Raw genomic sequence first — 14,411 nt, 5'->3', positions numbered from 1 at the left:
TTCTGGGGGAGTCCAGGTACTGCCCACTGAATACAAAGCTGTTGTTTAGATGGTTGAATTTTGCACAGAGATGATCTCGGTTAAAATGTCGAAGCATCTTCATGGAGATTGTGGCAAAAGTATCTGTTTCAAATTTTTTTGTGTGTTTTGGACCGCTTAGAACCGCTGGGATGCGTTCCCAAGGTGAAAAAGCGGAGTACACGCAAGAGAGGCTCACTTCTGCCACGCCAACAACTCTTGCCATAACGTGAGCTGTAGAAAACACCCAGTAGTGATTCATAAAGCCAAAGAGCTCCCCTCCAGCCCCAGCCAGAACACGGCTTCTGCTTTTTATTTGATTCCCTTTTGCCACGGAAGCTGAACTTCGGGGGCTGCGGATGTCTCTCTGAGGACGGGACGGTGTCGCGGGGAGGTGTGCGCAGAGGTTGGAGCCCGGTCCTCACCGAGCCCCCCGCCTTGCGCCGCCACCTCACAGGCGGGGCCCGGCTGAGGGCGGCAGCCCCCTCCCGGGGCCGGGGGCGGCCCCATTTCCGCCCGGGGGCTCCCCTCACCCCACCGCCGGCAGCCCCTGAGGGAAGAGACGGCGGCCGCGGGGCAGGGCCGGGCCGGGCAGCGGGCGTCGCTCCCCGGGCAGCGGCCCCGGCTCGCCGCCCGCCCGCCGGGGGGAGGCAGCGCCGCCCGCCCGCCCGCCGCGCTCCCACAATGCACAGAGCGGCGGCCCCGCAGCCCGGCAGGTAGCAACATGGCGCGCCGCCGCCCCGCCGCCTCCTGAGCATCCTCCGCCCGCCGCCGCCGCTCGCGCGCCCGCCGCCATGGCGGCCTCTGAGCTGTACACGAAGGTAGGGCGGGGGGGGGGCTGCGGGGCTGGGGCCGGGCCCTCGCCTCCACACGGGCCCGGCGGGGCGCGGCCGCCCGCTGCGGGGCCGCTGCTGCCCGGCTGGGTGCCGCCCGCTCGGCGGGGCCGGGGGCGGCGGCGTGGGGACCCCGCGGGGTCCGCCCGGGGTTAGCGGGGCCGGAGGGGCGGTGCGGGTGCGTTCGCCTCGCCTCACGGGCGGCCCCGCGCCGCCAGCTCCCTGCGTGCGGGTGGCGGTGGTTGAGCATCCCTGCGGCCGCCGCCATGCCGCGGTGGGTGAGCACAGCGGGCCCTCAGCAGAGGGGTTTTCCTGATATTTTTGCGTTTGGGGTGTCGGAGCCTCGCCAGCTCGGGCCCACACGGCTCCTCCCCACGCAGCTGGACAGCGGCGGGTCCGGGGGTGTCGAAGCGATGGTTTTGTCCCATAGTGATGTGCTGCTTCCATCGCTCTGCCTGGATCCGGTGCAGCACGTGTGAAAAGGAATGGCAGGCCGTAGGTTTTTGAGGGCAGAAGGGATCACAGGGGCAGCAGACCTGAGCACCGCCGTACAACGTCAAAATCCTCAAACACTTCTTTGAAAAAGCTTGTAAACTCCACGTGCGGCCGTCGAGATCCGTGAGCCACCTCATGAAATTCTCTTTAGTTACCTCCAGTCCACCTCCTTGTGTGAGGAGAGGAATAAAGGAAGCTGCCTGTTTGTCCAGCACGAATGGTTCACCGTGTTGGTAGCGTCCTCTCGCACGGACGTGGCGCACAGCACAGACTGTGCATCTGTGCAAATCACACGGGACGGTCCCTTCCGCAGGCTGGAGCGTATCTGCACGGTGTTTGTGTAGGAGAGACAGGGCGAGGAAGCGAGGTGAGTGCCCTACAGAACCCCAAACAAATGGGTGCAGATGAGGCACCTCGTGTATCTGCTCATAGACACGTATCTCAATCAGCTGTCTTTGCAAAAGGGGGTGAAAGTTAGTGTGCTGGTCTGAAGAGCAGCGGCACCGTGGAGTTGTTCCCAAGCTCTCAGCAGAGCTCAGCCATGTCAGGAGTTACGTTGGAAAGTTGTTCTTGGCTTCTCTCTCTGTGGATGTTCTTACAACAGAATTAACATCTCTCATGAGGAGCTATTCAGAAATACTTGATTTTAATTTCAAACACCGTCTGACCTTGAATTCACTTCCTAGATGGTTAAATCCTTCCTGTCCCAAAACTATGGGTGTCCCGTTGTCTTGGGGCCTGGGGAGAAGCTTGGGCCGCTTCCAGGGGCAGGGAAGGCACACCTCTGAATCAGGCACTCAGCCAGGAAAGCTGCCGAGGGTTCGGCAGAGACTCTGCATTCTTCCCCTCTCTGCCTGCTTTTTCCCCAGGAAAAGCCGTAGTGCTGCTTAATCGAGTTCAGCATCTCCACGTGTAGTGGCAACAGACCTCATCCTTGATGGAGTAACATAAGTAATGGATTTATGGTCGTAGCATGCAGCGGTTAAGTGAGCAAACACCACGTAAAACCACTGCAGGTGTCATCCTCCAGGAGGGGACTTGCTGGATGACCAAGGTCAGCAAGATTGCTTCTGTGCTTTCCTCTCACGCAAGAGGCTATTCTTGTCCTCTTTTGAGCCATACGTAGGCACAGAAAGCATGACTTTCACATCTTTTTTATGCTGGCAGGCGCAGCCAGGATTGTCATTCAGGACAGCTCCTTAAAGTACCAGAGCTTCCATTTTAACATCGAACTTACCACGTGGCATTACTGGCACATGCATTTTGCTGGCATGTGCAGCAGGGTATGAATTTGCAGAACGTCGTTACTGCGTGTGCCTCTGTGTGTCTTGAAGCACAGGAGCTGGAAGCTCACCTACCCATGGGGAGCCCACCAAGCAGCTTGCCGGGGTTGTGCTGGTGGCTCTGTTCCTCCGAGCTCCCAGCAGCAGCAGTCGGTAGAGGTGTGTCAGTCACCTTCCTCACGTTGTTGTTGGCAGAAGTGGGGTTCTCTGCTCTACGCTACAGCCTGTCCAGCTATGTCAACAACCGCCCTAAAGCCTTCAAGCTTGGTGGCTCTGCAGGCCAGTGTAAACGTAGCACCCACTGTCCCAACCACATGTGCCTTCTTGAAATTGTATAAAGGAAGCCTTACTTTCTCATGCTAAATTATTTTTTTTTTTTGTTAGAAACCGGGGCTATGTGTTTTCAAAGAAGTCATGCCACTCCTATGAAAATCCTGTTCCTTTGATTCATGCAGGTGTATATTTAAACTTGGTGACCATTCAGACAGCCTCATTGTTGTGCATCCCTGTAGTTAATCTGGAAATTTGAATTGAAGTTAAAGGATTGGCACAAGCTAATTGTGAATAATGGGACTGAACCGTGCTCTGCTTTGTGTTCCTGCTCCCAGCGATGCAGCAAATACGGATTCTGCTTGAAGGCTTCAATTTTGGGGCTCAGCAGTTTAAAACTGCTCCATGGGTTGTGTCCCGGGCATTGTTATTAGATGTGTTTTGTGCTCCTGAGCTATGTTTCACTTGTCCTGTTGAGAAGCTGTCAATGGCAGATAAGTAGTCCTACTGTAAGGTAATTTTTGAAAGTTTTGGTTCTTTGACTTTGGATACAAACTGAGTAGAATTGGGGTGTGCTTCATGAGTAATCGTAGCCCCACTTAACGGTACTCGGACATAAGTGATCAGCGTTTCGTAACTGTTGACCAACAGCAGATATATATCTACATGGGCTGACCCATGAAAATCTGTAGGGACCGTCTGGGCCATGCATTGGCTTTTGTCTGCTTTCCTTGGAAATGAAGAGCCAGTGAGAATGCTTTGCCTAGCTCTGGGCTTCATCTGACTCCTCTGCCCTGGCCACACCACCACCTGCAGTGACAGACTTCATGGTCTTGCATTCAGGTTTGTGCAAAACCACCCCTGGCACGTGCTCATTACCTGCACACGGAAGTTAAAACAGATCAGACACTGTGTTCGTGCCTCCACTTTTCGGACTGGAATGGAGACTCAGCATCATTAAGTCATTTTTGTTCTCCATTTTCTTCCTTTTCTCCCCTGGTTTGAGCTGTTCCTGCTTTATGCTGTGTTCTCCTACAGCATGTTGCTTTGCCCTCTTAGGGGGCATGTCGGGGTCAGTTTTGTATGGCTGGGTTCAGCATATTTATTTATTTTTCAACTCATTTATTCATTTCATCCTTGCTGTTACCAATACTTCCTTCCCTTTCCAGCATCTTGCAGGCTGGGGCAGCTAGCTGATCCGGTTGTGGTTAAAGGGGGCAGAAATGTCCCTTCTGAGCACAAATGGAAGCCCTAACCAGTTCTCACTGCAGGCCGGCGGCCTGGGCAAGCTGAACTCAGTGGCCAGCTTTCAGTTCTGGTGCTCTGTCCTTGAAATGGTTCAGGCTGGGGGTTTATAGCGTTACACTGACTTAGAGAAGTGTCAGAGGGAACTGCACAGGACAAAAAGCCACTTGTGCAGTTCCCAGCATCGCAAGAAGCCTGCTGTGGCTTTGCCGGCACTGTCTGCGGGCAGCTGCCTCAGTCCTGAAGCCAGGGCGTTGAAATGTTTGGTGTTTGCTCCCTTGCGCCGTGCTCGCTCCTTGGCAGTGAACTCGACTGCAGGCAGCTTCTAACCGGGGTGCTCCTCTCCTGGGTGTAACGCTGCATGGGGAGGGCAGCGTAGCAAAACCATGCTGAGCACAGAGAGCAAACACAGCAGCATTTCAGACTTTCTCTTCTTGCTGGTGAGCTTTTCTTCAGGAGAGAAGAAAAAGCAGCCTTAATTCCCTGGTCTTCTATATTGCTGTTCAAAGCGGTGTGCGTGAGACGGGCATTTTCTGAAGCTCAGCCGGCAACCAGGTGTCCCCGCAGGGAGCTGCTGGGTGCCTCCAGGGCCGGGGCTCGCTCCCAGACGGGCTCACGGCGGGTGCTGGGCTGTGCAGGATGGGGCCTGCTCCCGGGTGGCGTCTGCGCAGTGCAGAGCGGTGAGCCTGGCGTAGAAATGAGAGGTACTGGGCAGCAATTGCGTCTGTAAATGATGGTAGGCAGTCATAGGGTATTTGCTACTGTGTCTCTGCCTCTGGTCTTTGAAAACTAATGCAGCAGCAGTGACAGCGGGGATATTTCAGGTGCCTTTCTGCTTTGGGGACCTGCCCTGATGCTGGAGTAAAAGTGGTGGAAACTGAGTGTCACAGCTGTGTGCAGCAGCTCTGTTCCCCTTGCCCGTAAGTGGAAGGCGCTGGATTATGTAATTACCCAGCTGTCTAACGATGCTTGCTTTAGCCTGAGCTTGATGTTTTGGTATGTTTTTGTAAAAAAATAAAATAAAATAAAATGGTCAGACACCAGCCACAGGGGAACTGAAAAAACCCTTAGTTTTTCACCAACACTTCTGCGATACGTCAACAATTTATCATTCTCGTTAAAAGAAGCGTGAGCCTTGGGAGGCAGAACCAGTGAGGGTCGGAGCCTGAACCAGTTCCACTGCAGAGCGGTTGGGGCGCGGAGCGTCCCACGTCCCCTGTCCCTCAGCGGGCTCGGGGACACGTGGTGTCACCCTCAGCACGGGGCCATGGCCAGGTGGCTTCAAGCTGCTAGTGAAAGCTTCTCTCAGTCCGCAGGTGGTTTTTGGGAGGGTGCATTACATGGGCCTAATGCACCGCTGAAAGTGGAGCATCACTGGGAGATAGTTTTTGGGGAGAGGAGATACAACCTTAAACTCAAAATAATATATATGTCTTTTGATACAGACCTGATCTTGAAAGCTCTGTGAATTTTCTTTGTTGCATGTAGGAATTACGAAGCTCCCATTTGTAATAATTGGCCATTTACTTAATTCTCCAAAGTATCATGTTAAAACATTTACTTTCTAATGATATTAGTGGATTATGTGGGGTCCCCTGAAAATTTATCAGCAGTCCTCGCACAGTAGTAATGTCTGTGCATGGAGCTGCCACTGGTTGTTTTCTGTCTCTTTCTACTGCATTGATTTTATGGCGTGTGCCAGCTGGCTTAGGTAATGGATTACTATTACTTTTTAGATAAATAAATGATCAGATAAAGTGCTGTCGAGCTCCTGCTGTGTGAGGAGCTGTGCGGCCACCACCCTTACCTTTGGGAGAGCCACCGAGCTCCCGGTGGAGGTGGAAGGGCCAGCAGGCGGGTTGCAGGATCGATCTCCTCCTGGGGCCTTTGGTAGCCTGATCCCTTCCACGTGCTCCAGCACCAAAGTCACTTGTCTCTCACTTGAATGAGACTCATCGTTTAATCTCTGTAGAGTTAAAGAAAGCATTTTGCTGTTGAAAGTTGCTCATGGAACTGGTTGAAGTGGAGGACATCACAGAAGCTTCCAGTGTCACAAGATCTGTTTTAGGATGGTCTGTTCTTAATGGGATTAAGAAGGAAAGCAAGAAGTGACAGTAAAACCAGGTGGTGTCGCTGCCGGAGGGCAGAGCTGCACGGAGCAGGCAGCCTGCTGTCCATGGGCAGCTCGGAGGCACTGCCCGTGCCTCTGGCCTGCCTCCACAGCAGGCTGCAGGGTAGCCAGCCCTGTGGTGTGTGCCGAGGGCTTCCTTTCCATTCAAATTTCATTACGTGAACACCCCAAACATGCACAAAACGAATCTTGAAAGAACTGATTGGAGGATGGCTTATATTCCCGAGTCTTGACACCTGCGTGTGTACAGGAGCACGCGCCCGGGCGCTCCTTGTTTGCATTTTTGATTTGTGTGCTTGGAAGTGCAGAGGTTATCTGTGGGCTATCTGGTGCTCACTGTAGCACAGCCGTGTTCACTGCTGCGTGCAGCGTGCTGGGCTCTGACAGAAGTGCTGGTACAGTTGGGACCGGGGCCGGGAGGCAGCGCTGGGGCAGCTCTGCTGCTGCCGGCTGGTTAGAGCAGTAACGAGCTACTCAGACGAGTCAGAGCAGTGCTGTCATCTCCTGCCCATCTTCCTTGCTGCTGAAGTAGCAAGGAAGGAATTCATATTTCCCCTTAGTAATAGCTAGTTCTTGTTGCAGCAAATAGTTTGGGGCCAGAGTAAACCTGTGTTTCTTGGAAATGTTCTTCATGTCTTCGACTTTTGCTTTCTCCTCTTCCATCAGACTGTCCTTTTGCTTAAGTTTTAGTCGTAGACCGTAGTCTGACTCATGACACATCACAACAGATGCGTATTTTTCATAGAATCGTGGTTGGGAAAGACCTCCACGATCAGCTAGGCCAACCTTTACATTCCAGTCCAACTGTTTTTGTCTTGGGAGATGATGCTTCTAAGAGTTTGATTAGTTTAAATATGTATAAAAACTGTTAAACACGTAGCAATGCACCTAAAGGACGCGGGAGACAGAATTCAAGCTGCGCTGAACTCTGTGTACAGCCATTTTTTGCTTTACTTCCGAGCTGCACCCAGAACGGAGAGCTGCACGATGGGGTTGCTTCAGCCTCGATCGCCAACGCCAATAGCCAGGCTTTTGGTGGCTGTGGGCAGAGACCAGCACTTCCATGCCCGTGCCAGTGCCCAGCTCTGTGCTAGCCTTGCTTAGGACTGCATCATTTCCCCGTGTTCCCAGAAGTGCTTGGCTACGCTTAACTGTGATCCTGCAAAGATTTATCTTCATCCAGTGTGAGTAGTCCTGTTGCTTAATTTTATGCTTTGAAATCAAGCATGTAAATCTGCAAGACTGGGGCTTTGACCTTCTATTTCCTCTTACGGCAGAGAAATATTTTTGCTGTCATACACCTGCCCAGAATAATTTGTGCAGGAAAACAAATGAAAAAATATCCTTGGGATACTTCCTTGTCAAGTTCTTGGTGTTAAGTTCTGTGTATGCAGGGTTACAGTAAGTTAGAGCCTGTCTACTTAAACCTAATTTTAGTATTTAATGTGCAAGAGTACGTTTTCAGGAGGAGCTTCTTTCCCAGTGCCCCACCATCTTGGGGAGAGTATGAGTCCACTCATCCTTAGCATATCCCCCTTTCTCACCTTGCTACAGGCAGCAGCCCGAAGTGCGGTGCTGTGCGGGATGGATAACCTGAGCTACCCAGCGCTGCGTAAATGCAAAAACCTTCGGAGTTACCGAGCTGATCATGTTGATGATTTGGGTGTCTTACTGTTCCTGGCCATCCAGGTTATAACCCACTCCTTTTCTGGCACGATGCAACTTCTTTGCAACCTGCTGTCAGTTAAGCACAGTATTTAGTAGTTTTATTTCTATATGTTTGGCTCTTTTATTTGCAAATAAATTATAAAATAGAGATCAGCACTGGCCAAAAGGTTAGAAAAGGAAAAAGAGGTAAGTACTTGGTGCGATGGCATCAGAGGAGGCCCTTTCTTGCTGGAGTGCGCATTAGGCAGCCGGAAAGTAAAGGCAGGAAGCTTTGGGCACACCGATAAGTTTAAGGACTTCACTCCTGCTAGATGCCTGTGGATTGCACATACTGACCCAACTTTTAATGGGAGTATCTGCAAATTTTAATGCAAACTCTGAAGAAAGTGAAAGTGGATTACTTATACAAGCAGAAATCTTCTATCTTTACACCATCTGTTTTCCTTAGTGGCCTGGATTTAATTTCTTTGTCCCGTTAGTCTGGGACACTAGCAAGTGTTGTCACAGCTCCCTTTCAGTAACAGTGCCACAGAGGTACTCAGGCTGGGTAAAGCTGCTTCTAGTGCTACGGGAAAGGGAGATCCAAAAGCAAATAAGCAGATACATCAGTGAGAAGTCACCACATGGTGAAAGGTCTGTGGGAGCGGTGTCATGACTGAGCTGGCAGACGAGCAATGAGGATCATTCACAGGTGCCTTTAACTTCTGCTGCAAAGTCCAGTCCGATTGCTTCATCTCATTTTTTCTTGTGCGTGTTGAAAACGGCATCCGTTCCTATTGCTGAGGCTTGCCCGCCTCACCTGCTGCCAGGCCGAAGGGCTGCGGCGTGAGGAGCCGCTGCAGGCACTGGGGAGCAGCTGGCGAAGGCTGTGGCGATGGGCTGAGCATCTTGGAAGTGGCCACCCCTCTCTCAGGCTGCTTATCACGTCTTTGCTTTTGCCTTCTGACCCAGCTGCAGGTAAGGCTGTCAGGCTAATTCACATCAAATAACAGATGCCACTGGTAATTAACAGGATAATTGGCTTGGTGCATTGACTTAGTTCTTAGGAGACAATGGAGATGGTTGAAAGCAGACTCTTCTGGGCTGCTTTTGCTTTCGTTTGATGAGAGTCCCGTTTTTAAAATTAAATGCAAAGAGCTCCCGGTGTGTCTGTGCAGTAGCTAACACAGCAGAAAGTACGACTTGTGCCGTGTCATGTAGAGTTTCGTAAGGTTGCTCCGTGGTTACATGCAAACTGCATGCTTCTAGCCTGGTTCTAAATATAGAAGAACAGATACTTATTTGAGAGATTCGCATGCCCATATGGTCTCTTTTGTAAATGGGTATGAAAAATGATGAAGTCTTGCTGCAGTTATTAGCAGCGTCTTTGAATTCTTCTGTTTGATTATCCCAAGCCAACAGAATTTTGCTGTTACTTAGTCATTTATAGGAGGACACTCTTGCTCTTTGTAGAGCTGGAGAAAGAAACTAAAATATTATGAGTCGGTCTAACAATGGGGGAATTCATGGCCCCAACACAGCTTGTCACACGTTGCTCTCTGCAGGCTCTGTGGGTTATTCATACATATCTTTAAAGCAGATGACTTCAGTTGTTTTGCTGAGGGAACCAGCAAGAGATTCCCAAGTTGCCTCATGAGTTAGCGTACACCACTAAAGGAAAGATGGAAATCTTTTCCATGGAGGTTAAGCCTGTTTTGCCTGGAAGGGAAACACAAACTGCCTGGAAAAGTGCTGAAAATCTGTGTTACGAGAGATCTGGGATGGAAATAGATGGATTAGACTGCATGTATGTTAAAGTAAGTAGAACGTGTTTGGTTGTTTTCTTGGTTTTAACGTAGGTGAAGGCTGTCGAGCCAAGCATATAACAGCTTATTAACATAATAGCTTATTAATAAAGGTTTAAATTCAATAGAATATTGGCTTACATATATGGAAGACTTTTTCAAATATTCCAGACAATGGTTTGATTGTTTAGGGCATTGTCTCTGTTGGAAGGACTTATATGTGGAGAAGCATTCGCGGTTGTTAGCGGGTGATGTCAGGGTGGGTCTCTTCATTCTGGTAATCGTGTGTTGGAAATACAAAGGCAACATAAACTTTTTGCAAGCAGTCGAATACACAGCACTCGCAGAGAAGAGGAGCAGAAAGAATAGTTCTTGTAAGACTAAATATGGTGCAGAAACTCCAGTGAAGGTGAAGGGTTTTGGTCTCGGTGCCCTTGCCGACATGGAGGCATTCCCTCGTGCGGGTGGAGGTTAGAGCCGTGCCGCAGGTCTGCCACAGCTCGCTGGAGTCCTTCTGGTTGGGGTGGCTGGGGCAGGCACTGTGGTTCCCTCCCGAGCACTGCTCAGGGTGGTGCTGCAGCCACTAACCCCGCTTCTGCAGCTTCCCCCACCTCTCGCGGAGGGCACCTGGTGGATGCATCTCTACCTGCGGGCTTTGCGTTGAGGCTTGTGGGGTTTCTTGCACCGTTTGTAGCTTCCTTGCGTGTGGACATGCTGTCAGCTTCCCATGAGAAAAGGGGGAGGCGGAATACTGCTTCGTGAAGTGCCTCGCTGGTGTCAGGGTGCTGTTACGGTGTTGCAGCAAGGCGTAGACTTGGCCTTACTGGCAGAGTTAAGCTGTGGGTTAGCTGAGTAAAACTGGCTTTCCCTGAATAAATCGGGCAAAGGCACTAAAAGCTCTGTTTTAATACAATTGCATCTCAGCCCGGTGCTTCTGTATAGTTTTAACGAAAAATTACCAGTTACAGACAAACAGTGTGGTGGTTTGCAGTTCTGGATTTTTATAACGCCCAGCAGGTATTTTACTTTTAACGTGACTCTTCTCAAGCAAAAACAGAAGGAGGGCTGTTTGGACTTGATCCCAGCTTTCCAGAAGGATGCTCAGGAAAGTACAGCCTTACCCGCTATCAAAGTCTATACCAAACATCTTTCCTTCCATTTTTAACTTATTAACTTCTAAAGTTTTCACAGTTAAGTCAGCAATTGTCCATACTCCGGATGTTTTACAGATACCAGAAAATCCATCCTTACGTCACCTCTGCCAACTAGGTGATCAGCTGCGGCTCCGTTGCTCTTTTTCTCAATAACTTCTGTCAAACTCCAGCGCCGTAGCACAGCATGGCTCAGTGCATCTGCCTGATCAATGCAAGCCTTTATTTTTCCTTCCTGTCTAAGGCAGTGCTAGATACACCAAATAATCTCATCACAGAGATGCAGATGGCTCTCTGCTGAAGCACTGCCACGGAGACGAAAGACAACGCTTCCTCTTTCAGCGCGTATGAACCCAAGATGAACAGCCGGCTGCAGCCAGCGCTGGGAGCCACTTCTTCCCCGAAGCAAAACTTGGGTTGCTCTGTGTGTTGCAAGAAATGACTCGGTTATCCTGCCTGCTGTAGGTGGGGTTTCCGGAAGCTTTTGGGAAAATAATTTAAAAACGCTTCTGTAAGATATTAAATCAATTTAAGAAGTTGAGAAAAGGAAATCAATGTTGTATCACATGACATCAGCATATAAAAATATGTAAGAAACATGAGGGTCTTCCATGGTCTGGAAGTAGTATTTATGTCAGCAATAGTTAATTATGCCATGAAGTCTGTATTATGACTTGCATTCTCTTAGTATTAAAACAAAAGCCTCATTCAGGCACCCATAAGTTTAGTCATGATGTGGTGAATGATTTTTCTGTGTATTCTTTAAGTATTGGCCCTTTTTTTTTAAGTTGGAGTGTTTTAGTAATATACCCACAACATTCAGTGAAAGCACATGAAATCATGCATCCTTTTCCTAATATTAGTTCTTCAATGCAACAAATTTTATGAGCTTAATATTCAGGGGATGGCTGTAGTTTTTCATTTGCCCTTAGTTTCTTGTAGCCACCATTCTACAACTGTTGTAACATGTTTTTCAGGTTGGACGAACGAGGAGGTATTTTAAGGCAGACTTGTAATTAACTTCTTTCTGAAATCACTAGCATATAATTCTGTTTGGCCTTCATTTTGACATATGGGTTGAAATGCAATATACCGTATACCTCTTTATGTGGATTAGAACCAAAGCTAAGTTTTACATGTGTCAGAACTCAGGATAGTTTTCTGTTGCTTAGTCTGGGATGGGCATCACACTTCTGCTCAACGTTTTTGCTGATTTTATTGTGCTTATTTAAAAAGTTTGTTTTCTCTTTATGTCTCAAGCAATGACTGAAGCACTCATGGTTTCAATCTAGCTGTAGGTGCCGACTTTTCTGAGCCAGATCTAGGAATCAAAACCATTTCAAACGCAACATTTTCTTAAACATTGACTTAATTTGCTTTTAGGCCTGGCCTATGTGACAGCACACATTTCTTGAGAAGTGTGCTGAGTTCAAGGCGGGAGCTGTAGAGCAGTAAGGAAGGCAGGAGCGGGGCAGCTGTGGGTGTTATGGGCTGCATGAGGAATGCTTTGCCTGCGCCGGGCTTCCAGCGTGCCTGCCAGGCTGGCAGCTGTGCCAGCCTCCCCCGGGCATTCAGACGGGTTTTATCTTCATGTAGCTGCTGATACAGCCTTAGTTAAGCCTAGTGGGAAAGGTGGTCGGAGTTGTAATGTCCTGAAACAGCATTGCATGTGACTTCCCTTAGATGTGCGGTGGTTTTCAGCTGTGCGCTACTGGCATCGCATGCGAAATACTTCACAGAATAACAGATGTTAGCAGCAGCTGGCTGGAGATGGCTCTCATGGAGGGTTGGAGAACCAGGTGTGGAAGGGGAGCTGCGAAATGGAACAGGAGCTGGCAAAGGCTGATACTGCAAGCAGCGCCTTAGAGCGTTGTTTGAATTGGCAACAGTTTGATAGATAAAATATTGTGTGGTATGATAACGAGTAATTACAAACCAAATCTGTCTCTAAGGCATTTTAAAGAGAAGGTCAAGTACAGTCAACATAAAATGTAGAAAGTCATGTTTTTAAAGAAAATTCACGTGAAGTTCATTCTGTGGGTGTTAACTCTTCAAATCCTATTTTTCAGGGCCATATCAAGTCTAACCCAGAAATGTAACTGTTCTTTGATAGGTTTAACAGTGCAAAGTAAAATGCTAGGTTTTCTGGCTTTGATGTCACTCCCAGTGTGTGGATTTCCACGGCGATCACTTTCTCTGAATTTCAGTAGAAAGATTACTAATAATTTTAGTATTTAAAGAAACGGGAAAAAAAAAACTTTTATGTTTATGTTTGCTGACCAGATTTGCCTGTAGCAGCATGTATATATACGCTGCGTTTGGGATTTAGCTTTTTTTTTTTTTTTTAATCACTTCAAAGTAAAGTGAAGTTTCCCATCAGTGTAAGTCAGTGGATGTTTTCCCAATGGCTAAAGACAACTAGTTGTAATTCGTCCCATAGCAATTCTTCGTAGGATGCTGGTAGGCCCTGAGACCTCAGCTGTCCTTTGAATACCACCCTGCTCCTGTGGTACTGCTCGCTGTGCCCGTGCTGGGCCGTGCTGCTGTGTGCAGGCACCCCTGGTCTCACCAGGCTGTTAGGCCACTCAGAGGGGGTTAGCAGCGTGCTACGACACCAGTTGCACCTCAGCATAGGCTGATACCTGGCTTTCGTTAGAACTAATTGCTGTAGCTGGCCGTTGATGGCTGCGGGTTGCCGGAGCACTCATCCCTCAGAGGCGGTGGCCACAGGCTCAGCTGGCAGTGGGGCCGGCACTGCCCGTTGTCTCCTCTCCTCCGGGTCCCAGCTGCGCCTGAACGCCATCAGAGTCGCTGTGTGGCCGAGGCTGCTGGCTGGCGGTGGTTGTCAGGAGCAGAGGGAGGTGTGGGCAGAAGCACTGCACCTGTACGTGCAGCCACGGGTACGTGTTTCAGTCAGGTTTCACCTGGAGCAACCTGAGGAGAGCCTGCCTGGCTGGTTAGCTCTGCAGAGAGGTGCACCACGCTGCCGGGCTCGGTTTATGTGCTCCAACGGTTAGGTTATTTTTTCTTAAATTCATCTCTGCAGTGACAGTGATAGTTAAAAATAAATGTACGACTTCCTGCTCTGGAGACCTCTTGTATTTATTGGTTTCATGGCCATGCTGCTCAGCTCTCATGAGCTTACTCTTCATTTGCAGTTCTTAGTGGGGAGAACCCCTGACTTCCCGTGGCAGGCTTCTACTTGTCAGTGGAGAAGGCAGTACCCAGGCCTTGTCTGTGTCAGCTGTGTTCCAGTGTGAAACTGTGTGAACTTTTAGGTAGCAGTACAGGAGCTCCCCTCAGCAGTGTCAGAATTTTGGTGCCCCTTGAGGTCTGTCTCTGCGCTCGTCCTGTAACAGCATTGAGTTAACTCTGAGTCCTGGTTAAACGACTGAAGCATTTGGTGGCGTAATTTGTTGTTGTTCGTGACTCGTTTCCTACTTGTCTATCTCAGGGTAAGTTTGTGTATCGCTGCCCGCACCCACATCAAGAGTCGAGCTGGTGAGTTGTCTGTGGGCCCTGGGGCCTGCCCT

General features: G+C 49.6%; 1 protein-coding gene across 8 annotated transcripts in view; it reads left to right on the top strand.

Annotated features, from left to right (window-relative positions):
• Positions 1-679: 679 nt before the first annotated feature.
• The window catches only part of MYO5A (myosin VA), a 103,929-nt gene continuing 90,197 nt past the window's right edge, over positions 680-14,411 (top strand). For all 8 annotated transcript variants that reach the window (XM_080607491.1, XM_080607489.1, XM_080607487.1 and 5 more), the window contains exon 1: positions 680-839. In XM_080607491.1, the coding sequence (XP_080463617.1) occupies positions 813-839 (27 nt within the window). In that variant the 5' untranslated portion in view covers positions 680-812. The remainder of the gene's footprint in view (positions 840-14,411) is intronic.

The sequence above is a fragment of the Anser brachyrhynchus genome, assembly GCF_964034855.1.
Source record: "Anser brachyrhynchus genome assembly, chromosome: 11".
NCBI lineage: Eukaryota > Metazoa > Chordata > Aves > Anseriformes > Anatidae > Anser > Anser brachyrhynchus.
The sequence above is the reverse complement of the archived record's forward strand: the minus strand, read 5'-3'. Positions and strand labels throughout refer to the sequence as shown.